This window comes from Miscanthus floridulus, chromosome 8 (genome assembly GCF_019320115.1).
Source record: "Miscanthus floridulus cultivar M001 chromosome 8, ASM1932011v1, whole genome shotgun sequence".
NCBI lineage: Eukaryota > Viridiplantae > Streptophyta > Magnoliopsida > Poales > Poaceae > Miscanthus > Miscanthus floridulus.
Genome location: NC_089587.1, coordinates 221,553,615 through 221,580,197, shown reverse-complemented (window position 1 = coordinate 221,580,197; position 26,583 = coordinate 221,553,615). Strand labels below are relative to the sequence as shown.

The window sequence follows — 26,583 nt, the reverse complement described above, 5'->3', positions numbered from 1 at the left end:
AATATGATTGAGGTAACAACATAAGTAGCATGGAACTAGCAGGAAAGGTACCTACCACTGACCAGAACAGAAAAGCAGAAAATAAAAAGCATCATCATCTACTCTGCTCTACCACAACTACAATCTATTATCATTAGAATGTAGCTAAGCTAGCCAACAATCTAATATAATACAAGAAATATTAAAACTAGTAGTAACTGACTACTAGTGCTCGAGCATTCCATGCCCGTAGATGTGGATCTTACCGACTGAAAACGCGGATCAAAGTCATTGTCGTCTTGTTCTTCGTTTCTGTCGGCGCGGTCTACATCCTCTGCAGTGCCCGTAGATGTAAATCCACGGCCAACGTAGAGGGGCACCCTTCCCCTGCGGTCACCACCGTCGATTTCGGCCATTGGAAGCCCCTGCGGACCGGATTGTGATGGCTGCCCGCCGGATCTACCTCCAGATCGGCTATGAGAGCTCGGGCGTGGAGGGTGAAAGTGGCTGAGACTACCTTTGCCGCCAGGGCGAAGCGGAGGAAGGCCATGGCCGCCACGACCTCCATCCGCTTGCAGCTGCTCCTGGTTAGGGAAGATGTCGAGGTGGGGGAAGGCGTCGGCCTAGGAATTCAAATCCAGGTTCTCCCTGCGCATGTGGGGAGCAGACTGGCTGCTGCCGGCGAAGGGAGAAGGCGAGACCTAGGAATAGAGGCCAAACTCGTCGGCGGCGGGGAAGGCAGGATAAGCAGAGGAGCCGGATGCGGCGTAGGAAGAAAGCGATGCCTGAGTGAAGAAATCCCGGTAGTGGTTGTATTGGCCGTCCATGGCGGATGCGCCGTGTGGAGGAGTGGGAGGGGCTGCGCCGGCGTGGAGAGGAACGAGGCGGTGTCGTGCGGGCGAACGAGGCGGCGGCAGGGAGGAGTGTGAGCGAGATGATAGGGTTCGAGCGAGTTTGAGGGGGTATGGGCCGGAAATTTGGGCCACTAGTCCCAATTAGCACCTCTCAAGAGACTAGTGGACTAGGGACTACTAGTCCCTCTTTTAGTCCCCTTGTTTGGCAATTTAGAGACTAAAAGAGGCTATAATCTAGTCTCTAGTCCCTAGTCATAAGGAACCAAACAGGGCCTAAACCTCACCTTTTAGTCCCGTTTAGTCACTTTAGAGCCAAACACCTTGACTAAATGAGACTAAAAGACCACTTTTAGTCACCCAAATCAAACACCTAATTACTAAAGTTTAGGGCCTGTTTGGTTCCTTTAGTCCGTGGACTAAAGTTTAGTCCCTGGACTAAAGTTTAGTCCGGACCCTGTTTGGTTACAGGGACTAAAGTTCATTAATGCAGTTGTATAAAGACAATATTACCCCTGTTGAGATGAAGATATTACAGCTACTGGCCACGGGTGGGATGGTGAGTAAAGAGGGGCAGGATTGTCTCCAGAATACTTTAGTCCAGTTTAGTCACCCCCTCATGGACTAGAGGACTAAACCCTTTAGTCTAAATTTTAGTCCATATGTTTGGCATTTTAGAGACTAAAAGTGATCATTTTAGTCCATATTTTAGTTTAGTTCATGGAACCAAACAGGCCCTCAGTCCATTTGCGAGTCAAAACCAAACGCCCCCTGCCTTTGTCGCTTGTCAACCAAAGACGTCATCTTTCTCTCGAAAAAAGTACGCACACCAAGGATAAGCTGCTCGGCTGGGGCTGGCTGGCCAGCCCCCTCCCATGAGCACTGTAGCAGCGAACCAGCCAGCAGTACCACTCTCTCACGTAAACGAATCAGCGACGATACGAACCAGCCAACCGAACAAGCCGAAGAAAGCAAGCCACGAACACCTTTTTTTTTTTTTTGTCAACGAATGTGCCCTACGGATCCCACCAGAGGAATCAACTTGCGCAACCTACCAAGTTGGATCACGAGGCACGGAACAAGGCAGCCGCGACGTCTAGTCCATTCCCTTTTCCTAGCTTGCCGTCCATGCTCGCTTCGACTAGGACGAATCGCGCCCGCCGAGAAGGCGAGAAGGTGCTGCCGCCCTTGCCGCCTGCCGGCCTCGCCCTCCTCGGGTCGTCGCGCCCGCGCCGCACGGACACACGGCACCGGCACCGTAAACAAAAGCACACTCCAACGATGCGCGAACGAGAGGGGGAAAATGTATTCTCCGGCACGGTTGTAGCGCGGCGGCCGTACGTCGCCGTCGTCCGGCCTGCCGGCCTCAGCTCTCGCCGCGCGGGATCCGCACACGGCACGGGCATATCCCCTTCCCAGTCGCCGCGGAACGGTCCGTCGTCCTCGTTCTCGTCCTGGTCCACGTTGCTTCACGGGAAAAATACGACTAAAAAAACAGCTGAAAAGACGAATTATAAGAGAGTAGGGCCGCTGCCGGCACATGCTTACGGATCACCACCAGGCACCAGCCGAGACTGCTCTACTACTGTCTAGAGAGCAAATTGTTTAGCGCTCAAGAAGAACCACGCCTGCACGCCGCGGATATTTCTTTGGATAGATAATATATGCCATATATAAAATCTCACTTGGAAGCCTGTACTGTCGTGTCCTTTGGCCGGCCGGACGCCCGGATCTTCTCGAATTTCTTGGGGGGCGATGTCACGTTGGTTGCATTGAACAAGAGCTCACCTCTAGCGTACCTCGATCCATCCCGGTGCATTGTCCAAGCCGATCGAGAGCATGTGACCCCAATGATGGCATGGTACATGCAGAGAATGAACAAAGGAAGGAAACGAGGATATTCTTTGCTTCATCGCCATCGGCCCAATTATTCGACCAGAGACATCGGTGACATGCATGTGCCTTGCCTCCTCCAGCTTCGTTCGTTCGGTCCGGATGCGTATGGAAACTCCAAAGTGGGCTGTGTCGTGGAACGGTTGCATTCAGAGTTTCGTTCCGGTGGCGTGGCGGCGGCATGGATATAGACTTGGAGTTTGGATCATGTCCAGTACAGACAGACAGACAGAGAACAGGAGCGTATAGATCGTTAGATGTGGCTGGAAGCCTAACTTGTCACGTTCAAACATCTGTCCTAGCCAAGTAGCCATAGCTAGCGACCTAGCGTAGTAGTAGCTCACGGTGCAGTACGTGCATTAGGTCGTGATTAGACGCGGTTTACTGATGCGGTCGTGGTGTCCGTTCACTGCGTCCGGAGGTCGACGTTTCCGACGTTGCACCAGACATCAGATAACGCGATAAGGGTCGTCAGATGAGTGAAAGATTTGCGACATATACTACAGCCTCTAGCTATGGGATACTCCTTCCGTCCAGAAAAACAACGTAATTCTAGTTTTGAACGTGGACACAGCGCGGGACAGAAGGAGTAGATACGAGCAGATAGATACAGTAGATAGATAACAATGTGATATGCCAGCTCTGGAGAAACAGCGGCCGCTGCTTGCAGAGCCCAATGTAGTAGTAGTAGCGAGTAGTTCGGAAGCAAAGACAAGCACGGAAAGGTAGTTCGGAAGCAGAGACGACCACGGAGTGACTGAAACGGTGCTTTCGCAAAACAGTGACCATTAGTACAGAACCTCTCGTCGAGGAGAAAATTCTGCACACGTTGTAACTTCTCTGCCACCAGTAAACGTGCGAGTGCTGTCCGCATATGGATGATGTTTTCAGACCCCGTGGCGTTTGCTTTCGCGGGACATGAACAGCACGGGAGCAAATCGCCAAAATCCAATGTCCGATCAATCAGCCTCAGCGGAAACGTGTTTTGACAGCCGGGATGCAATGCAAACCCCTTTTTACCTAAAACCATTGAGGCCAGGCCGTCTGCTACGTAGTATTTTCCTTCTCTGAAAGTCTCAACCAAGTTCCAGGCTGCTTCATTATTGCTTCTACTATCTGATCTGATTATTGTGCGACAGAGACTATTCACCTGGGTCAAGTGGTGAATGTACAGGTACCGGTTACCGACATGGTGTGCCTGTTGGCCAGCCATCTGAATCATTTAGCCTAAAGCCCCTTGCCGGCGAGGTGAAATGATGGATCACCCGCCACCGCGCTGTGGCCTTTAACTGACATCACGTCTCGCGTGTACCACATCTGGTACAGCCTGCTGCTGGAAACGGGAGGACGAACGAACGAGCTCCAAGCTGCTGCTAGCTGTTGCCTGGGTGTGGGCGTGAAGAAAAAAAGACGGCCTCAATCATGGCGGCAGCCGGAGTACTACTAGGTGCTTTGTTACAGAAACCCTTCCCAATCCTAGGAAACGTCTGCCTCAGGCGTGCAGGACGCTACTAGCGATAGAAAATGTCCTTGTATTACAACCTCTGCAAGTTAGCGAAAACAATAAGGGCTAGGCTGGCTTCCCTTCGTTTCCACAGCTAGCATTGAGACGGACATGGCAGCCTGACTCCTGTTGCGGTCAAGCGCCGTAGCGGGGATAGATAGGGGTGGATAAGGAGCACCAGAACCAGATCACAGATCAGGCTCTATCCGGCAGCTATCCATACCGGACCAGGACTATACGTATATAATGCGGCAAGGTGAAAAGCGTGACTGAATGGGACTGCCAACAGGGCAAGCAAAGTGAAAGAATCAATTGTTTTCCCTTCTCATTTTCTGATTTCATCGTCATCGTCAACTACATATACAAAGGTGGTCGAAACATCCTTTGCATATTATCATACGGCATATATACAGGCACGAACGATTTGGCGGTAGCAATGCAGAAGAAGAAAAGAAGCAAAAAAAAAAAAAAAAAAAAAAAAACTGTCGATCCTGTAACTGCAGCTAATCCCTACGCCACACCGTCTGAATCTGGTTCATCATCATTGGTTATTCTTCCTCGATGTTCACTGCTAGCACTGTGTATTCCTCAGAGCGAACCTTCGAACGAGACCCGGAGCTGCACCGCCGGCCTGGGCCGCTGCGTCGGCGCGCTGGCCAGGCCGTCCAGCATCTTGATCACGTCCACCGTGTCGTCCAGGTAGTACTTGGCCATGCTCGGCTTCTTGCCCACCGTGCACGCGAACACCTCGCTGCTGGCCGGGAGCTTCACGCTGCTGTTGGAGGGGCACACGATGCTCTCGAACATGTCCTCGTCCGACCGGTCGTCGCCGATGCACAGCACGAAGTCCGGCGGCTTCCCCGTTTTGACCATAGACGACAGGAGGCTTTCCACAACCACGCCTTTGCTGATGCCCTGCACGACAGCACCAAGATATTTTTTGCGCATGTTATTATGTTATTTGCTTCCTCCACCAATCCCAGAAATTTCCAAGTGGTTGCGGACAAAGAGACAAATGGATGGTTCAGTAGTGTGACGGGTTGCTTTCGGAGGGGCACAATTAAAAAGACCACATCCACGAGGCGGGCCGCGCAGTTCTCCGAGTCCACAAGGGCATGGTCCATGCTGATTCACAATCCTATTGTCGCAGGCATGTAGTGGATGAGGACTGGATTGGATTAGATCAATCCTTATCCGATGCCTTTGGTTTGAAAGCTACCAACGAGCATTTGCCTGATCGTTTCGTCCGATCATAAATTATTTACTACTGACGGGTTTGGTGTGAGAAAAATACTGTTCCAATTTATCGTATACGGAAAAAAGCGAACAAGCTGCATATCTATAGAATAAATTAATGAGCGGAGAAGGCATGCACGCGTTTGGCTCGCCGCTCACCTGGGGGTTAACCTCGACAATGTGCTGGCCTCTCTTCACCACCACGGGTTCGTTGGCGAGCACGTTTTCGAGATGGTCGAGCAGCTCTTTGGCCTGGCAGGATCCAAAGTCCGGATCCGCCTCGTGGTGGTGCCAGACGATGGCACTCTCCTTGTGCTCGATGTAGGAGCCATCTGTTGCCTCCGTGTACAGCTGCATCACCGGCTCCGCGGTCTTCTTCCAGTCGAAATCGGCGGCCAATCCTGAGGTCTCCCATGGCGCGTCCCTGCTCCACCTGCAACACAAGAGTCGGTGACCCGTCATGTATCGGCCTACTGCACGTTATAGGAATAGTAATGCTCTTTCTAAGTTGTAACCAAAAGTGATTGGCCAACGCATCAGGAATACTACTAGTACGAATGCTCCTCCTAGGATTTGTTCTAAAAGCAAGAGTACCACTGCTAGCAATGATCTAAAGAGTAAAGACCAGAGCCCATAGGAAGATTTTTACCTTGTGAAGTAACCGTGCTCCGCGGCGATGCCCAGCTTCTCGCAGGGGGCGAACCACCTACTCAGCTCGTCCTTCCCCCGCCCGCTCACGATGAACACTCTGTTCTTGGGGTCCTCGCACAGACGATTCAACACAGAGATGACCTCACTGCTCGGCGTCCTGTCGATGGAATTCTCCGGCATCACGGTGCCGTCGTAGTCCAGGAGAATCAGCCGGTTCTCCGTCCTCCGATATGATGGGACAATGTGCTCCACGGAGAGCCGCCGGAAATTGGGGCCAAGGGCCACCACCTTGAAGCTCATGCCGAACCCGATCCCCCAATGCCGGCGCGAGAAATGGTCCTTGCAGGCGCGCTGCAGGTCCGAGTCGAAGGACCGCGCCCAGTAGGCGACGTCGTGGGTGCTCACGTACTTGTAGTGCTTCTCATGCCGCAGCCGCTGCTCGGCCTCGGGCATCCGCAGCGCGGCGTTCATGGCCTCCGCGACGGACTCCACGCTCCACGGGTTGACGCGGATCGCGCCGCTGAGGGACGGGGAGCAACCGACGAACTCGGAGAGCACGATGACGCTCCGCTTGGGCGCGTCGTCTCCGAGCGCGGTGCTCTCCTGCCGGCACACCGTGTAGATGTAGGGAATCCGGTTGAGCCCGTCGCGCACAGCGCTCACCACGCAGCACTCGGCGGCCGCGTAGTAGGCAGCCTTCTCCTGCGGCGTCACCGGGCCATCGATGAGCACGATCGGCGTGTACCCGGGGGTGCCGAAGCGCGCATTGACCCGGGCGCTGACGGCCCTGGCCTCGACCTGCACGCCCTGCACGTCGCGCCCATCGCTGCGCGCAGGGTTGGCGATCTGCACCAGCACGGCGCGGCCGCGGAGCTCCTGGTGCTCCACGAGCAGCTGCTCCATCGCCAGGAACTTGAGCCCGATCCCCTTGAACAGATCGACGTCGTCGACGCCGACCATGAGGCGCCGCCCCTTGTACGCCTCGGTCACCCGCCGCACCGCATCCTCCGTCTCCGGCGCCGAGACCACCGACCTGAGCTGGCCCATGTCGATCCCGACGGGGAGTATCTTGACCGTCACGGTGCGGCCGTAGTACTCGATGCCGATGTAGCCGCGCTTGGACTGGTAGTCGAGGCCGAGCAGCCGCGAGCACGCGGACAGGAAGTGGCGCGCGTAGTCGAAGGTGTGGAAGCCGACAAGGTCGGCGTTGAGGAGGGCGCGGACGAGGTCATCCCGCACGGGGATGGTGCGGAAGATCTCCGACGAGGGGAAGGGCGAGTGGAGGAAGAATCCGACCTTGGCGCGCGGGAAGCGCTTGCGGAGGAAGGTCGGGAGCGCGAGGAGGTGGTAATCGTGGATCCAGACGAGGTCCTCGTCGGGGGACAGCACCTCGGTGAGGCGGTCGGCGAAGGCCCTGTTCGCCGAGAGGAAGGAGTGGTAGAGCGTCCGCTGGAACGGGAGGCCGCCCAGCGACGACGGCGTCAGCGGGAGCAGGTAATGGAGGAGCGGCCAGAGGTAGTGCTTGCAGAATCCGTGGTAGAAGCGGTGGTGGAGGTCGGTGGGAAGGTACACCGGTAGGCACGAGAAATTGGCCAGCAGGTAGTTGGACAGCTCATCTGAGGCGGCCTCCGCCGCCACCGCTGGGAGGGTGCCGATGTGGAGGACGGGCGCGTTGGCGGGCAGCCCCGAGCGGAGCTGATACGCGACGGTGCCGGAGTCGACGGAGAAGTTGAACCCGAACGGCGCGGCCGGGTCCGGTGACGCACGGAGCGGCAGGCGGTGGGAGACGATGACGCGGCGCGGCGGGGACGGGGAGGTGGGCGAGGCCGGGGACGCGACGGACATGACGCGCGGGAGGCGGAGCGGCGTGGGCGACGGCAGGGGCACCTCGTCGGCCGCGGCGAGGTCGAGGAGGTTGTGGCAGGAGAGCGAAGGCATCGCCCCCTCCTCCTACTGCCTATCTGCGGGCGGCGTCGCAGAGGTGGAGGCGGCGGCGATGGCGCATGAAGAGAAGAGAAGCGCCGCGACGCGACGAGGAGTGTGTCGGGTTCGGCGGGCGGTCGGATGTGAAGACGGATCGATCACTTTTGCCGAAGCTTCTGGGGATAAGAACGGCCGAGGTGGGTCTCGGCCGCGGAAGGAGGAGAGGCGGTATAAATATGCGTGTGCCCCCGCTCGGCGGCGTCGTGTGCGAAGCGAGGAAGAAGGAACGGACGGGGCGCGACCGGGAGTAGGCGGTGTGACGGCATGGCCATCAGGGCCATGGGCCTTATCCACATCGCGGCTGAAATGACGGGACTGCCCCGACGTGGGATGGATCAGTGTCGCGGTCCGCCTAACGGTTGGGTTTATCTATCCGTCTCTGGCACCGTATCCGCTCGTCCAGTCGTCGTCGCCGCGCGGCCTTGGCCTTGCGCTACACCTCACCTCGCTTGCGGGCGGGATACGTACGTACTCGCGTGCGCCGACCCCGATCCACACCCGGTAGACGGATAGGATGGATAGGCACTACCGCCTACCGGTGCTCCACTCCGGTTTGCCTGGCTGGGAAGAAAACGAAGTATGAGAGGATTAGGCGCTTCGACAAATCATGCTGCACAGCTTGCGTGTCATAAAACCGTGCTTCCAAACATTGGGGGCAAATATGTTATTAAGGCTATAAATAAACTTATTACTCAATTGAGACTTTTGAGAGAGAAGAAAAACGTTTGTACTCTTTCAGCGTTCTTCGTTCCTCTTGATAAACTAGATTAATGCATCAACCTCTCCAAGAATTTCCACTGTCCATATTTAAAACATGCCATGTCACCTGTTTTTATCGGATCCACCACATCGCTGAGGAATTTTCTACGCCGACGAGCGAATGAGCGATAAGAACATTTTTTTGGCTTTATCCATTTGCCATTAGAATTATTATTGCACAGTATCTGGCGGTTTAAATTGCTTCTACTGCACCACATTATCAATGTGGCATTGATATATTGCTTAAATAAAATTTCGAACAACATTGATCAATTGTGCACTAAATACTTGCCTCACCAAACAATAGACTAATTGAACCACACAATGTAGAAGCTGATCAAGCAAGAAAAACTGAAATAAAACAGGAAATCTATATACTTCGAATCTCATAAAACACGCATGCTGGAGTATGTTCAGTTTGGTCTTTGTCACAACTTCTCATCATTCATCATAAAATTCAATGGTGCATATTTCTCATTTTTCTGATTAATCTTGTAATTTATAGACCTTGTATTTGACATAGATATTCTATCTATTATTCTAAGTCATTGGATCATCATAAAATCCAAGGATGCATTTTTTTATCTTCTCGATACTTTATTTATTCTTGACTGTTAGATCATCATAAAATTCAAAGGTGTATATTTATTTTCCAATACTCTATTTATTGTCGGCTTTAGAATGTCATAAATCCAACCATGCATAGTCTTTTTTTTATTATTAATTTCTTAATTTTATGGTCTCCTCACCTTGGCAAACATGGTGGTTTTCACTATTCTAAGTACCCTTTCTTTTCTTCGGAGCCAATAGTGCCGAAATTTGTTCCTCAGCATTATCTAGTTAACATGGAATTAAGTTTCAAGTTATATAATCTTTAAATTGCATCTACATGCTCTATTTATTCTTGCTGTTAGATCATCATAAAGTTAAATTATGCACATCCATTTATTTTTTTCTATTGATGTCGTCTTTTCTAGGCCTTGTATTTGACATCCATTTATCCTTGGTTGCTAGATCATCACTAGCAAATGTGTCTATGTGTTACACGTAGCCCAATATGCATTGAAATTGAACTCTGTATAATCACCGGACGCGTGTTGTTCTAACTTGTATGAGCACGAGTCATGAATCTAAGTCAATATAGATACGAAGAGTGCAAGAACAATTTACAAAGTAAGAAAGTGGGACGAAAGAAATCCATACATGAGCAACACATTCCACTCTTGTTGTTATCGACTTTCTTTCACGAGGAGATGGTTTAACACACAGGCATGTTCGGCTGGTACACTTTCAGCTGATTTCGGCTGATTTAATAGTGTTCTGTAAGCCGAACAGGCGTCTACGGATACACAACCCTTCGTCCCCAGTGACGAACTGGGCACGAGCAGAACAGGCCGTCGTGGCAGTGCACGAACAATGCCAGGACATGTCAAGGCTCGGCAATAGCGAAGACATGGTGCATTTTTTTTGTCTGATATTGTAGATTCTTTAGAACTTGGACAGCCTCACCTATTCGTCCTATATTTTTTCTTTTTTAGTTTGGTATTTCTTTAACTTGTCATTGTTTATCCGATGTCTTTTTAGACTCATTATTAGGCGAATAATTTGTTTTTTCAATATTTATGTCTTTAATAAGTTTTTGTTTCAGAGATAACTAAATTAAAGACATGTCTCATTACATCATAAATTTGAATGGAAGATGTTTTTTTTCAATTAATCTTGTAATTTCTAGATATCCTCGATGGATGTGGATTTTTTTATCAATTGTGTTAATATAAGGCATGTTCAGCGGCTGCAGTTACAGAGAAGCCGTAGCGAATGAACCTATAATAGATTGGAAGTGGCTATGATTACATACTTGAAAATGTTTGACTTGTCCGGAAAGGAACGGGATTTCAATTGTGTTTTGGAGGGAGGGAGCACAATGTTTGGTTTGTGGTTTTGTAACGCAAATGGATTACAAAGTGATTACGTTACATACGGTTGGTTCAGCTTAGTCCGTAAACCATGACCCTGTAATTGGATAACAGTCCTTGAAAGTTGATACCGCCACTCCTTAGATGTAATCTGTTACTACTACTCCATTAGCGTTGTTTTCCATTTCCTTTTCCGTTTGCGTTTCCTGTAGCCCAACAGCACGGAGGTACCGGTCTCGGCATGTCGGAGGAACAAGCGGTGTGAACAGTCAACAGTGCACCAGTACCCTGGTGCTAGTAAACTCCAGCGTGGTAACCGCGTCGAGCGCCATTCCCAGCTCTGCACAGGCTGTAAATGGGGTGGCTGCGCACGCTGCTGCTGTGTTGCACAATGCGGGCATGCCGCACTGCGTTCCCACGGACCACGGTCTCCGGCGACCGTCGCACCACGCACCGGAGACCGTCTAGTGCCGGTCTCCCAAGAGGCTTCTCTCGCGGTCTCGCGCCCCCGCGCGTGCCGTGGGCCACAGCCAGCCTGGGCGCAGCTGAAGAGCCGTGCAAAGGCGGAGCCCAATCCGATGCCGCCACGTGACGGTGCCCCCCTCACGTGGACTCCTGCCCGGAGCCACGCCCTCGCGGGGCCCGCGCCGGTGGCAGCTGGGCATTGGCCGCGCGGCACGCGGGAGCTGGAGCCGGGGGTGGAGCGCGTCGCCGCACGCGGGCCTCTCGTCTCGCGATCGCGCGCTTGCGGTTTGCATCGCGTTGCCGACTTCGGCAGGAAGAAGGCCGTGGCTGGGGGCGCCTCACTGTTCACTGCCTTTGGAGTGAGCTGCACCTGCACGCTGCACTCTTGGGGGCGTCAGACGTGTATGGATGCCTATCACAACGCCTCGAACTTTTTCTGGAAGTGGTAGTGGACCTAGTGGTGTGGTGCGTTCCGTGCGCACAGAAAATACCTGAAAATAAATAGCTATGGCAACCACACGTTATCCTATTCTACTATCCACTATTCCACGCGTCAGCTGCAGCACTACTATTCCTACTAGGAAACACACGATTTTTTATCCAAATCATATCCGTTGTTAGAGACGACACAGCAAGCCGAATTAATAAGCAATGGCAGACTGGAAGCAGGGGTCAATGTTGTACTCCACGCTCTAGCTACGCCCGTGAAGCACAAGTTATTTGGAACGAGATCTAGGAAGTCTTCCATGACTGCCGCCGGCGGTCACTACATCGCTGCCGTTCAATGTCATCCGACGAAGCAGCTGAGCACAGGCAATACCTCATTCGCACGTGCATGTTTTGGCCCAATAACATGGCCTGTTAAACGGAAAAAGCATCCGGCGGCGTTCTTCCTTTTTTAGCGCGACAGCTCGCTGTTTTGGCCCGGGGCCGGAGCCAGGACGATCGAGGCGAGGCGGCGATCATCGACAGCTCATGCTATGCTGCCGTTGATATGATCAATTGGTGGAGTACTCTACGCTCCTAAATCTTTCTCTCTGCTAAGATTTTTCGTTGTTCTAATCTAGTCAGACACCACTAGATGTGTTGATATGGATTGAAAGAAATTCTTTGTCTGCGTGAAAACGGAACCTCCATGTTTCAGATGGTAAACGAAACCTCCAAAGGCTTGGACCTCCGGGACGGCCTTGACCTCCAAAGGTAACCAGCGATCTCTGCCTCGCCTGACCTCTGGGGACGGGCTTCGTCTCGCCCTACTCTGAGGCCGTGATCTCCGCCTCGCTCGACCTCTAGGGACGGGCTCCGCCTCACCCAACCCGAGGCCGTGGACTTCGCCTCGCCCAACCTTGAGGCCGCGATCTCCACCTCGCCCGACCCTTAGGTTTGTGCTCCGCCTCGCCTGACCCCAAGACCACGGGCTCTGCCTTGCCAAACCCCTTGGGTACAGGCTCCATCTCGCCCAACGGGGACTCATACCGCCGCCAACCACTCCAGGTCCAAGCGTATGGGCCGGAGTCAAAACTCTGGTACCAAGGAAGAGACCGGCACGCCCCGATGTAACCAGCGGCCATGACGGGCCATACCTGAGGATTCACATCAAGAACAGTGTTTGGCGTACCGGTGCTGTTCTACCTAACCCTTGTACGAACATTGGCACGCACGTCAGTTCACCACGACGTCTGCCAGAACGGAGTGGAGCGCCATGACCGGTAGATGACACCTGCGCATGACGCCAGTGACAGACAGGACCGCGACGTGAAGCCGTCCCTGTTGACATCTACAGGATTAGCGGGACCTGCATGAAGGAGAAGAAGGATCCGACGATCCTGGAGGCCTTCCTATCTCTCGTTCTTCTCCATTTCCTCTGCTATAACCCACGTTTTCCCTTGGCCTATAAAAGATAAAGCAGGGCGCCCCATGAAGGGGATGCCGAACCGATCCACCCATCAAGATCCGATACAGATCCGCATAGCTGAGCAGCGATCGAGCTCTCAGCACCACTCACTCCTTTCACCAGAGACTTGGGATCCTTTCTGTCGGTGCAGAAAATGACCAACACATAAATATTTGTAGTTTTGCTATACGTTGTGATCGGAGGTGGTCTAGCACTCAATGACATAGGGTTTATACTGGTTCAGGCAACGTACCCTACGTCTAGTTTGAGTCGATCGGTGACTTTATTCCTGAGCCCAGGTGCTCAAAGTTTGTTGTAGGGTTACAAACGAAAGGGAGAAAGATGGGAGGTACAAAAAGTCCGGTTAGACTCTGGTCTGAAGGGCTGAGAGTGACGGGAGCTCTGCTATGCGTTAAGTGTTTGAGCGTGTGCTCAAGGTTTCAACCTAGTGATTCTGCTGTTGTATGCTAGTGAACTGATCGATCCGTTTCTTGGTAGAGGGTGCATCCCCTTTTATAGTTGAAGGGGACGACCTTACAAGTGAGAGAGAGAATACATATGCTACTAAGTCTTGTTGCCCATGTTGGTGGGTACCAAATAATGGTAGGGGCCCACAATACTATTTAATGTTAGATGCATGTGGGAGGTTGCGTCGTCTTCTTCTGGTATGGCAGACGTTGGTGCCTGCCATACTGTTGACGCCAGAGGCATGTAGGGGGTTTTACCATATTCGCCTAGTACGATAAATGTTGGCCCCCACAACACTGTTGATGCCTAGAGGCATGTGGGGGAGCCTTACCATGTTTATCTGGTATGGGAGTTGATGGCACCCACAACACTATAGGGAAAATGTCGGCGCCTACAACACTGCTTGGGTTCTGTCGTGCCAGGAAGGTTGTAGGGTACTGTCCTTTAGGTGCAAGGGTACGGTCCTTGGTATTGCGGGTGACTTGAGTGTCCTACCTTACTTTCTTCATCTGTTTCCTGGTCCTTATCGAGCGAGCATCCCCCTATCGGTTGGTCCTAGTCGGCTCTGATTATGCGAGTTGGAGAAGAGTTATGAACAGGGGTTCGGCGCATCCCCAGTTGGAGACACGGGTCGGAGTTGGAAGTGGTATTTAGCCAGGCCTTTCGATCAAAGAGGCCATCCGGAAGCGGGTCGAAGTCAGAAACGAGCGATGTTCCTCATTAGTGATGCCTTCCGGGCGCAGAGACAGACAGGAGTCAGAAGCAGGCGTCGTTCCTTCTCGGCCAGACCTTTTGGTCGGAGATGGGGTTGCCCTTCTAGCCTGTCGTTTAGGTTTTAGGGCCAACCCACGAGTTGTGTGTCGTTTGCAACGTCGTCTGCTGGGTCAAGCCTTTGTTGGGAAGCTGGTTCAAGAGGGACCCCAGGTTTATGAACCCGACAGGAGCCCCTGAGCCCCCGGGCGATTTAGGTAGAATCGTCTAGGGAATTTTTTGTCTTGATGGTGGGTGCACGCGAGCGCACCCACGGTTGTAGCCCTGAGCCCCCGGGCGATTTGGGTAGAATCGTCTGGGGTGTTTTTCGTGTTGCAAGCGAGGAAAGTTTTCATTTTATCAGTGGGTGCGCGTGAGCGCACCCACGGGTGTAGCCCCCGAGCCCCGGGTAATTTGGGCAGAATTATCTGGGGGGTTTTGTCAACGGGCAGTTTAGGGATCGAGGTAGTTTTTTAGGGATCGAGCGAGACGGAGCTCGCGGATCCTAGCGTCGGTCACACGCGTCGGGCGCAGCTAAGGCAGTTTGGGGATCGGACAATATGGAGCTCACGGATCCTGGCATGGGCGCACGCATCGGGCGTAGCCGAGGCAGTTTTAGGGGCGGGCTCCGTCTCACCCGACCCTGAGGCCACTATCTCTGCCTTGCCCGATCTCTAGGGGCGGGCTCCGTCTTACCCGACCCTAAGGCCATGGGCTTCGCCTCGCCTGACCCTAAGGCCACGATCTCCGCCTCGCCTGGCCCTTGGGTTTGTGCTCCGCCTCGCCAATCCCAAGACCACGAGCTCCGCCTCGCCAGACCCCTTGGGTATGGGCTCCATCTCGCCCAACGACGACCCAACCACCGCCAACCACTCCAAGTCCAAGCATATGGGCTTGAGTCAAAACTATGACACCAAGGAAGAGACCGGCTTGGCCTAATGTAACCCATGACCATGACGGGCCATACCTAAGGATTCACATCAAGAACAACGTCGGGCATATCGGTGTTGTTCTGCCGAACCCTCGTACAAACACTGACAGATGTGTCAGTTCACCACGACGTCCGCTAGAATGGAGTAGAGCGCCATGACCGACGGATGATGCATGCGTATGATGCTAGTGACGGAGAGGACCGCGATGTGGACACTACTACAGAAATGAACTTGCGCATGAAAGGTCCTTGTCTGGTTTTGGTAATTGAGTGACAACTTAGGTGGACTAATTGTGTTTATGTGAGATACACAGGTGATTAGTCCACATGTACATGTGTATGAGCAACATATGCCATGAAGGTGAAAATAGCTTGGAAATGTTGCAAAGCTCACACATGTGATAATGAAGGAGCTTAAATGCACATGAGACATGACATTGAGTCATGTGATCAAGATGGAGAAGATCAAGACAAGACTTGGCTTGATGGACCGGTTGCAAACGTGAAGGGCAAGTCGAAGGCTTTGGAGTGATGGACCGTGTGGCGGTGAAGCTTGAGCAAGACTTAGTGCCGATGGACGATGGCAACGGTGAAGAGCAAGTAGAGTCAAGATTGATGAACCAATATGATCATGTGATGATATGAAGTGGATCATATCATTGTTGATCGTGTTGGTGCATGTGTTGCATCGACATTGAAGGAGATGGAATGGAATGCGTAAGGCAAAGGTATAACCTAGGGTATTTCATTTCACCGGTTATAGGTGTGTAGAGAAGTTTATGATCGGGTTTAGGATAGATGGCCGTACTATCAAGAGGGGTAAACTTATTTGCATATCGGTCATCTAGTGCCACTCGAGTGATCTAACTTTGCATTGTCGCTAGGATCGAGTGGCGTGGCAAGTTGAGTGGCTAACATCCTTTGGGAAATGATTGTGAAAATGCTAACACACATACACATGGTGGTGTACACTTGGTGGTGTTGGCACATTTACAAAGGAGGTGGTGTTTGCAGGGTTGAGATGGGTTTGGGTCTCTCTCGGCGGGATTCGACGCTTTTGGGAAAATGGAATACCTATTTTCTATTACGCCGGATGAAAATTCTTGGTGGTTAGCACATTGGAGCAAGGATGAAGAAGTTAGAAGTGAAAACGAGTTGGTCGCGAAGACGCTGGCGTCGGTCAACTGACCGGACGCTGGGTCTAAAAGCACCGGATGCTGGCAGGCTGCGTCCGGTCAGGCTAACGTACGATGACGCAGAAGCTGAAGTGTGACCGGACGCTGGCTGCGTCCGATCAAGTGTGACCGGACACGTCCGGTCGAGGTCGGTACCTTACTGGAAACGATCGGACGCTGGAAGTTCAGCGTCCGGTCAGTTGAAGCTGCTGCGTCCGGTCAGGTCAAGTGACCATTGGAATCGGGACACGTGGCCGTCTGCGGGCGACCGAACGCTGAGGTCTAGCGTCCGGTCAACACGACCGGAGCGTCCGGTCGGCCCGACCGTTGCCCAGTGAAGGGGTAACGGCTAGTTTAGCCCTTGGGGCTATAAATAGAAATGGCCTTCGGCCATGGCTGGTGCTGAGCACCTCAAGGGACCTAGTGTCCATACTTGTGAGTGCTTGGGAGCCCTCCATCACACATATACTTGATAGTGATCATTCGATTGTGTGAGTGAGCGATTCTAGTACGATTGCATCGTGAGGTTGCATCGAGTGGCACTAGGTGATCGAGTTGCAAGCCGGTGGTGCTTGTTACTCTTGGAGGTTGCCACCTCCTAGACGGCTTGGTGGTGGTCTCCGTCGAAGCGCGCAAGAAGCTTGTGCGGCGCTCCGGAGAAGTGCTTGTGAGGGGCATTGTGCTCGCCCCGCGGGATCCGCGAAGAGCAACTCTAGTAAAGCGTGTCATTGAGCTACCCTCACTCAAGGGGTAGGTTCTTGCGGCGCCCGACGTGCAAGCTTAGCGGGTGATGCTAATTAGCCGCCGAACCACCAAGTGAGCGGTCGACACAACAGGGACTAGCGTGTTGGCAAACACGTGAACCTCGGAAGAAAAATCATCGTGTCAACCTTATTCTCCCCATTGGTTTGCATCCCTATTACACAAGCTTGCTATTACTTTTATACATATTAAGCTTGTGTAGTTGCTCTTGTAATTAGATAGCTTGTGTAGCTTGCTAATTACCTTCTTGCTTGTGTAGCATAGAAGTAGCTCCCTTGCGTGGCTAATTTGATTTTAGTAACCTTGTTAGTCACATTGCTTAGTTTGTGTAGCTAAGTATTTACGCTCTCTAATTAGGCATTGGTTGCCTTGTTATTGAGCATTGCTAGTGAGCATTGTTAGCTTTGTGCTTTTGCTTACTAGCATGTGTAGGAGCTCCCTTGTCGCTTAAAGTACTAGTGGCATAGATTTGTGTAACCTTGCTCCTAGAATTGTTTAGGAGAGCACTAGCTAGCCCGACACCTTTATTGCATAATTGTTATCTTTGCAAGGTGCTAGTGAACATATATAATAGGGTATAGTCTTGGCTAGACCGATAGTTTTAATTCCGCATTTGTATCAGTTAGCCGACGCGATTAAGTTTTAGAAAAGACTATTCACCCCCCCTCTAGTCGCCATCTCAACCCTTCAGCGCAGCGTTGCATAATTGGCCTTCGTGGCGGGCACTATTTTTGCCTGCCACAGTAATTCAGTGGCCGGCCGGCCACTAAGACGCCCGCTGTGGTAAATAATTTACTACAGCGGGCAACCTTATTTGCCCGTTGCGGTAAATCCCCATTTACCGCAGCGGACATCTTAACGTGTCCACCATGGTAAATCAATTTACCGTGGCGGGCACACTAAAAGCCCCGCCACGGAAAAAGGCAAGGCCCAAATGGCCCGACGCCGGCCCGATAGTTGTCTTCATATATAAGCCAGCACTTAGGGTTCCCTTTCACTCCTCTCACCCCCTCGCCCTACCTCTCACTCTTCTCAGACGCGCCCGCACTCCCTTCTCACGTGCTGCATCCTGAGAGACGAGCCCCTCTCCCTCGACCCCCACCCCTACACTCCCCATCCTCCATCTCTCCCGGCGACGGCGGCGCTCTTCTCGGCCGTGGTGGCGCAGCTCGCGCGGGCAAAGGGTGGTGCCATGGCGCGGCTCACGCGGAGGGAGGGCGGCGCGGTGGCGCTGCTCGCGCGGGTGGAATGTGGCACCGTGGCGTGGCTCGCGTGGAGGGAGGACGACGCGTTGAGGCGGCTCACGCGGGAGGAGGTTGTCGCGGCGGCCCATCCTCCACCAGGTTACAGCGGCGCGGCGTCGTCTCGATCCGCCTCCAGCGACTGCCACGGTGACGGATATGCCCCGGCGAGGGCGTATCCAGCCTCGGCGAGGGTGGATCCGGACCCGGTGGCTCCATGGCGTCGATCCGGCCACGAGCGGCTCCACGGCGTCGATCCGGCCACCGGTGGCTCTACGGCGTGAATCCACATCTGGCGCCCCTCTCCCGGTGACTGGTGGGCCTGTCGACGGCGGATCCGGCGAGGTGGAGCTCAAGGCGAGCTCGCATCGGATCCCGGCGGCGCTAGGGTTTTGGTAGGGTTTCGGACTATTGGGTTGGAAATGGGCTCGTCGGTGGGCTGAGAATGGGCTTGCTGGCGGGCTCCTGTTTTTTAAAAAAACATTAACCGCAGCAGGCAAAGCCGCCCGCCGCGGTTAAGCCACGATTTACCGTGGCCTCTAGGCCGCGGCGGACGGCTTTGCCCGACACGGGAAACCAAAAACGCCCGCCTCCAGTAAAGTTTGTGTAGTAGTGGGAGCCATCTCTGTTGACATCTATTGGGTCGGCGGGACCCGTATGAAGGAGAAGAAGAACCCGGCGATCCTAGAGGCCATCCTCTCTCTCGTTCTTCTCTTTTTCCTCCGCTATAACCCGCGCTTTCTCTTGGCCTATAAAAGGGAAAGTAGGGCGCCCTTGAAGGGGATCTCGAACTGATCGACCCATCAAGATCTGATACAGACCCCCACAAGAGCACGACACGAATGCATAGCTGAGCAGCGATCGAGCTCTCAGCACCCACTCACTCCTTTCACTAGAGACTTGGGATCATTTCCCTCTCTCGTCCGTTTGTAACCCCTACTACAAACTTTCGGTTTCTAGTAATATGAGCAATAGCGATGAACTGGATGTAGGGACTTTCTGCCTGAACCAGTATAAACCTCGTGTCCTCTAAGCACACCATCTGAGCCAGACGCGCAATAATACAAATTTACTCGTCAGTGGTAACTCGAAACACCGACAGGTCTCATACTAGACCGGGAGAAGGGAAATTATAAAGTAAGTGATCTAATTTTGGAACACAATCACACCCTTCAATTGCCGCAAACCTCACACTTGATGGTGTCTCAAAGGAAAATTTCAGAGTTACAAAGTTTTGAAATTGAGACGGCTGATAATGTAGAAATTGGGCCCAAAGCTGCACATGAGTTGGCTTCCATTCAACTTGGTGGCTCACTTAATCTTAGTTACGCTCTTCTAGACTACAACTATTTAAGGGACAAGCGCCAAAGAGATGGCATATGATCAAGCAGGAAGCATGCTTATGTATTTTCAGGAAAAAATTGCTGAGAACCCGTCATTCCAATATGCATGTCTGAACCATACATGTCTGAAACATACATGTCTGAACCTCTTATTTTGCAGGGGGCAATCACAAATGATGTCATTGCTGAATTCTAGTAGTATGGGTATTTGCAGTAGGAAGAATACCTTTTGCTTTCTGAAACATAGATTGTTTTAGAGTAGCTTTTGCATCTGTGGTTGAAGTATAAAGTAGAGGGAATTGTAAAGTTCATATGACCAGCAACAAGGTCATATACACCTACTAGATGCTAGAGAACAACAGAATATTTTGTGCATCTCACTCAGAAATACTTTTTATTCAATTTCAGAACAATTTACAATTAAATGGCAATCTATAAAATTTGCATGATTTTGATGCTTTGGATACAACCACAATTTACACAGTTTGCAAGCTCTTGCACAAATTACACTTTACAGGCATTCTCTGCAGACTGTACTTAGAGCATTAGATATTGAGAGAGCTCCTGGACAGTAGTCGTGCTGCAGCTAGTCGAGCTCCTGGATAGCAGCCGTGCTCCTGGACAGCTCCTGGATGAGGTGGAAACGCTGTAGGCCGGCAGCGTCTAGGACGACGACGACGCTCGGCAAGGGACGGCGACGGGGAGATGCTCGGCCTGGGAATGACGACGATGCGGCCCGTAGCGAAGGGATGGCGATGGCGTAGCTCTGGGCAAGGGGATGGCGACGGCTCGGCTCTGGGAGAGGGGTTGGCGACAGCGCGGCTCTAGGAGAGGGGATGGCGATGGCGCGGCTCTCCATGACGGGATGGCGACGGTGTGGCGCTCGAGCAGAAGACGGTGGCGGCGATTTTCCTATCCATGGGGAGCTCTTGGTAGGAGCCGCGGGCTGCTTTTTAGACTTAATAGGCCGTGTTATTGGGCCACCCCAACGTGCGAACAAGGCTGAGTGCTTGGGCTCAGCTTCTCCGTTGGATGGCAGCGGACGGTTGCGATGGAGTGACTGTCGGGAGCAGTCGTGGAGACCAACTTCAGACGATCTCGTCCTAGTTATTTGAGGGGTCATGGGCTCATGGCAAGGAGCATCGGCTGCTCGGATCTTAGCAACTCATGGGAGCAGGTGCAGAGGGAGTGTGGGACTCCTTATGGCAATCACGGGCAAACAAGCAACATTGCCTGCTGGGCTTGCGGCGACGTATGTTACCTGCGGGAGACATAATTGCTGGAGCGCCACGTCCATGCCCTCCAAATGATGTTTGTGTAGAGCGAGCGCCTTCGGGGGAACCCCTTGTTTCCAAACCGGGCGATGTTTGTTAAAGAAGAACGTATTTCTCGTTTTCAGTCAAACATCAAATACTTGTGATTGTATATGTACGCATACTCACGTCTCTGAATATATACATACTACGACACGGCGTGGTGGGGCCCCCGCGCAACCGTCACCCAACGTACAGCCGGTATGCACGACACGTCACGGTCGCAGCAGGTTGACGTGAGCCATGCCGTGTCAGGATGCCGCCGTCCTGGGACCGACGCGCGACGGCAACACGCCACGTGACCGACTCGCTTACACGGCGGGCCCCCCATGCGTGTCTACGTCGGGCAATCGGCGCGTCAGTTTGGATCGACAATCGACCGGTTCACTGGTTGGTTTTTGTGTTGGCCGATGCTGGTTTGGTGTAAGAGGAAAATATTGTTAGCTGACTGGTTTGGACTGCTGGAAATTAATAAGCGAATAGGATGAATTATATAACAGATGTTCAAAAACAATTATTTAACAGAAAAATATCTTCGTATAAATAAACTCAGTTAAATTCTCACGTATGCCCCTAGGGCCCAAGGCCCGCGTCACGTTAAACATATACAGCTTTTTAATAAAAAAATAAAAATGTGAAAACGTTATATATTTATCTAAGGGGCTGTTTGGATCTTTTATTTTTTTTTTTTGAGAAATTAGAATCTAAGTAATAAATTAAGCTATTTAGCTTGAAATTTTACATTCTACAACTTTCTAAAGTTCATATATAAGGCTAACTCCAATTCATAGGACAAGAGATAGAAATTGATTATATAGATTACCATATTATGTTTCTACTTTTCAACTTATAACATGCTCTTCAACCCGCTCCCCTATGGTAGAAATGCAACATATAAGTATTTCTCTCGTTTAGCCCACAATAATATACAAATATATTTTTCATTATATTATTAAAACGAATTCAATTCCATGGATCAAACATGACCTAAGAGGAAATGTTCAAATTGTTTTTCTCCTTTTCATCTATGTATAATTATCTATCATGCTACCCATTTGTTGGTTCCACATGTTACAACCAATTTTTTGGTCGGCTATCTATCTTGTTATTTGTTTAGATAATAGTTAATTACAAAACGTATTTAAAAAGATGTCAACAACCTTTCGGCAGTATAATATATAAGTTGTGTTTTTGTAAGTTTTTTATAAAAAAAAAAATTATTTCATTGGGGCGTCATGATTCAAAAAATTCATAGCTGAACAATATTAGTTTTGTTCGTATTGCGTTTCTTTGAAAATATCCATACAAGATAAGTAAACAACCCCACCCACGCGTTCCCCGTCCCGAACGTAGTTGAATAGGTAAAAGGTTGTATGTGTACAAGTTATTTATAAGTTTTGTAACAGTCCATGCATAGCAGTCGTGTTGTAAGAGCCCTGAGAAAGTTTGTGGTTCTAAATTTATGTACGAAGTTGTATTGTAATTTATATAATATTATGTTCAGAAAATGTTGTGTTTGAATATAAATATAAACCTACGAATAAATCTACAATTACTTAGAGCTACAAATGTGAAGCTTGGAGCTACATTGTGAGCATTTAATTTGTCCTTTTGAGCTGGATACTTGTAGCCTCAAGGAGTTTGTCCTAAGTATAAACAGTTAAATCAATTTAATTTGATTGAATATTATAGATCTAACATGCAGCCTCTTTGGAAGTGATTGCTGTAGCGGCGTTGTTGCTGCTGTTGGCTCTGTCCGCGTGCCCTTTAATCTGGTTGGATTTGTTTTTTTAGAACAGTGTTTTTTTTTCACAAGTTCCTTCAGATTCTTTCAAATTCCTCCAAACGAACGGGACCATGTAACCGCTCCTGCAATTACTGCTTTTGCAAGAAGAAAACAACCAGTTGCAGCCTACATGTACATATTAGAATAGAAGGACAACCAAGCAGCCACATGATCCATGGACTTGTGTGGCTGCGCCAGGCAACCAAACCCTGTTCACATGATTGTTTCAGTCATGCTTATTAGTTATGATATAGTGCTTTTCTCTCTGACAAAACAACATTAGACGGCTTATAACTCACGGAAACGATGCAGCGAACAGGGAGTATACCTCTCCGAAAAATTCGAAAACGGAAAGGAATCGACGATATCGAGAATCAAATCCTTTCGTTCGGTACTACCCGCGCGTTTTTAGCTCTGGGCCCGCCTGAGCATCCTGGTTGTGTGGGACATAAAAGACCAAAAGTTTTTTTAAAAAGAAAAAAGAAGACAGAGAGAGGGACGACGGTCTGGCAATGGCATTCACATCAGCATCACGGACCGTATCCGGGCTATCCGCGCCCTTGATCCTATCCAATTGTCTAGCCTTGCTGCCTTGGGGAGGAGGACAACAGAGGAGGCCCCACGGTAGGTCGTGGGACCCCGGCAAAAGCACGAGAAAAAGAAGCGGATGGCGCAGCACGCGCTGGGCGAGTGGGCGTCCCCACCTTCTTATCCATCCACACCATCCTCTCTCCGTTCCGTTCCCGGATTTGCGTCCGTGGCCCCGTAACGTAAACAGCCCACCCTATGACCCTACCCCGGCTGCTAATCGCCATGATTAGAAACAGGAGTATGAGCAGTAGCTCCGGCTGGCCCGCGGCCGTACGGACGCTCTGCATTTTCCATACCGCAACTTGCCGATCCTAGCCTAGCTGTGCGCCTGTGGGGTGTGGGGGATGCCATCGTCGTCCGTCATGCCTCCACAACTGTTAACTGTACTGCCGTGTACTCTACCGCCTGATCCATGTTACTGGCTGCAACTCGCACGTCGTCTCCTGAGAGTTGCCCCGTGGGATGACAATGACGCCCATCCTGTGGCTGCCAGAGTGGCATGGGTAATCCAATCGTTAACTACCGCCCGGCGCCCACTCACTCCATCCAATCCAAAGCACGGGGCACGGCATGGACCTGCAAATAAAAGGCAATCCTAGGACGACCGGGATAACATTATCAAAGCGCTGCAATTTGCATGCATGGGCCGATCAACTTTCGGGGATTTATATATACTCTCGTACATGCTGCTGCTACTGCCGGGAGAGAGAAAGTGAGTAGAGTAGCTAGCTACGAGTACGACCTCTTCGTCGATGTGGCCTCGGTGATCGAGTTAGGTACGAGAGGAAAAATCTCGGTTGCAGCTCAGCAATCAACAGCGGGCCCGGCCTGGATTTGCCCGGAACGTGAAGGATCTACGATGTGTGTGTGTGCGAACTTTAAAACCGCCAAAGCTTGGAAGGTAGCTAGATCAACATTCCGAAGCCCAGAGCCCGTACGCGTTAACGTCGTTCAGCCTCTGAATACTGAATACTGAACCAGTTTTACATTCCGATCAGCCCCGTCTTGACGGCAACCGTAAAATGGCCAGGCAAACGGTCGTGACTTTTCAGACGCAACGCGTCAACGGCGCCGCGGCTACACCATCTATCGCCTCCGAGCCGGAGACCGGCGGCGGCTCCGATCGAGGTCTTATCAACATCTCTCCATCCAGAATTACAGATCCAGGCCATCTATCGCCTTCGACGACGCCCCTCGCGGCGGTTCCCAGTTTCCCACACCGTGTGTGTGTGACACCAAGACTCTCCTAGTCTCCTGCCTCGATCACACTCGCACGAGAAAATCAACCCCGGCCGGCGCTTCAACGAAGCGCGCGTACGTCCTCGTGCCGGGAAACCGCCGGGCCGCCGCCGTGCGTGCCCGCAGCCATCGCGATGCCGTGGGCGTCACGGTCGGCTCGCCCGAGCCGAGAAGTCAGCGGCACGGGACGACACGCGCGCGGGGTTTCCATTCCCAGGGCTCGTGAACGCGCTCGGTCCACGAGGAAACTTTGGTGCGCGGGCTGCCTTGCCTGCCGCGCGTCCTCCGTCCTGTGGTTCGGTCGGATGGATGGATGGATAGGGGCGGCCGTTGGAACGGCACTGATGACCGATGCACGCGACGAGAGCCAAGCGGCGAACCGATGGTCACCCACGTGTAAAGTGACGCGAACAACCTCGGGCAGCGACCAAAATCTCTCGTGTTCCTGAGGTGCATCATTTTCTTTGAATTCAATCCTCTGCAATTAACGAACCGGATGCAGCGAGCGAGCGACACGGTAGATTTCCGAGGGGGCCCTCCGCGCGAACATGTTAGAAAAGGATGGCACTTCCAAGTGTCGAGACCGACAAACTTTTTCGCCAGCACTCGAATGTGTAGGATTGTAACAAGGCCAGGTGTCTCCTGGTACGGTGTCAACGAACGCACCAGAGCGGAAGTGTAACGCCCCGCATTTTCACTACTGTGCGACGAAAAGCTCGACCACCTCTGCACGACTGCACTCCACTGCGCGTTCAGCCAGCATGCGCATCCGTGATTCCTCACAGGACAGGACAGGAGAGAAAGCAACGGCTCGACGCGGCCGGCCCGCCGGTGCATGCACGCGCCGCCATGTGTGCGCCGCCGCGCGGCGCCACTGCATGCTCTCAGCACCATCAGCAGCAGCTTGCAGCGCACTCCGTCCATGCATGCATGATTCTTGCCTTGGACACCACCCCATGCCATGTCGCGCCCAGGCCGGGCAGGGGGGCACGCTATGAACATGCGCCGGCGCGCGCTGCTTTGTGCTTTCCGGCGCCCGCCGAAATGCTTGACGCGCGCGCTCGCCATCCATCGCCTCGGGTCCCCGGACGGCACCGCTGCTGCGGCCCGGGAGCGGAGCTCGGGCCCCGTCCGCCGACGTTTTCCGTGCCGACACGCGGCGCGCACGGTGAGACTGCCGGGCGGGAGCGGCAACCAACGGGGCAGACCGACGACACAACGGCACGCGCCAATCGATCGGTCAACCGCTCGTGCCGAGCTGCGCTGCGCTGCGCTGCGTTCCACTTCCACGGCGCGATGGCAGGACAGCCGTCCCGGTCTCGGTTTCCTCCAACCTCTGACGCGAAAAACTCAGCGAAATCCACCCCGTCTGAGAGGCCCGACCGCACGCAACTACTGCTGCTGCGGCATGTGCTAAAACGAAAAAAGAAGTTCGTCGGGTTAGCGTCATCGGTGGTGGTCAAATGATTGGTCGCATCCGATGCTGGCGATAAGATGATCGGGCCGGCCGGTCTGATTCTGAACCACAGAGACCGGCGTGGGACATGTACTCCTACTAGCTGTAGCTCGACTCCGAGGATAACAAGGATGTGTGTGTGCTGCAGTTGGGCGGGTAGGGGGTACCATACCAGTGGATACGGGTTGCTTTTGCTTTCTTGCAGATTTCCGGGTCAGGGCAAGATCTTTGCCGTGATTGTTTGGGTTTGACTTGGACGTTCAGCCTGCTGCTCAAACTAATGAGCACGCGGTTAGAAGGGAAAGGCAGCATTATGTCCATCGATCTTCTTCTCAAGTGGAAGCAATTTGCATATGCTGGCAAGTGGATCGATCGGATTAGATAGAGGATGGTGCGA

General features: G+C 52.2%; 1 protein-coding gene across 2 annotated transcripts; it reads right to left on the bottom strand.

The window, feature by feature from the left end:
* Positions 1-4,528: 4,528 nt before the first annotated feature.
* On the bottom strand, positions 4,529-8,269 carry LOC136478252 (probable alpha,alpha-trehalose-phosphate synthase [UDP-forming] 11). 2 transcript variants are annotated; one of them, XM_066476615.1, is made up of 3 exons: positions 6,113-8,265; positions 5,623-5,896; positions 4,529-5,142 (listed from the first exon to the last, which is right to left on the bottom strand). In XM_066476615.1, the coding sequence occupies exons 1-3, from the start codon at positions 8,050-8,052 to the stop codon at positions 4,816-4,818; spliced, it is 2,541 nt and encodes an 846-aa protein (XP_066332712.1). In that variant the 5' UTR covers positions 8,053-8,265; the 3' UTR covers positions 4,529-4,815. The 2 variants fall into 2 exon arrangements, with proteins under 2 accessions (XP_066332712.1, XP_066332713.1); XM_066476616.1 differs by having other exon boundaries at positions 5,002-5,460; positions 6,113-8,269.
* Between the last annotated feature and the right edge of the window lie 18,314 nt (positions 8,270-26,583).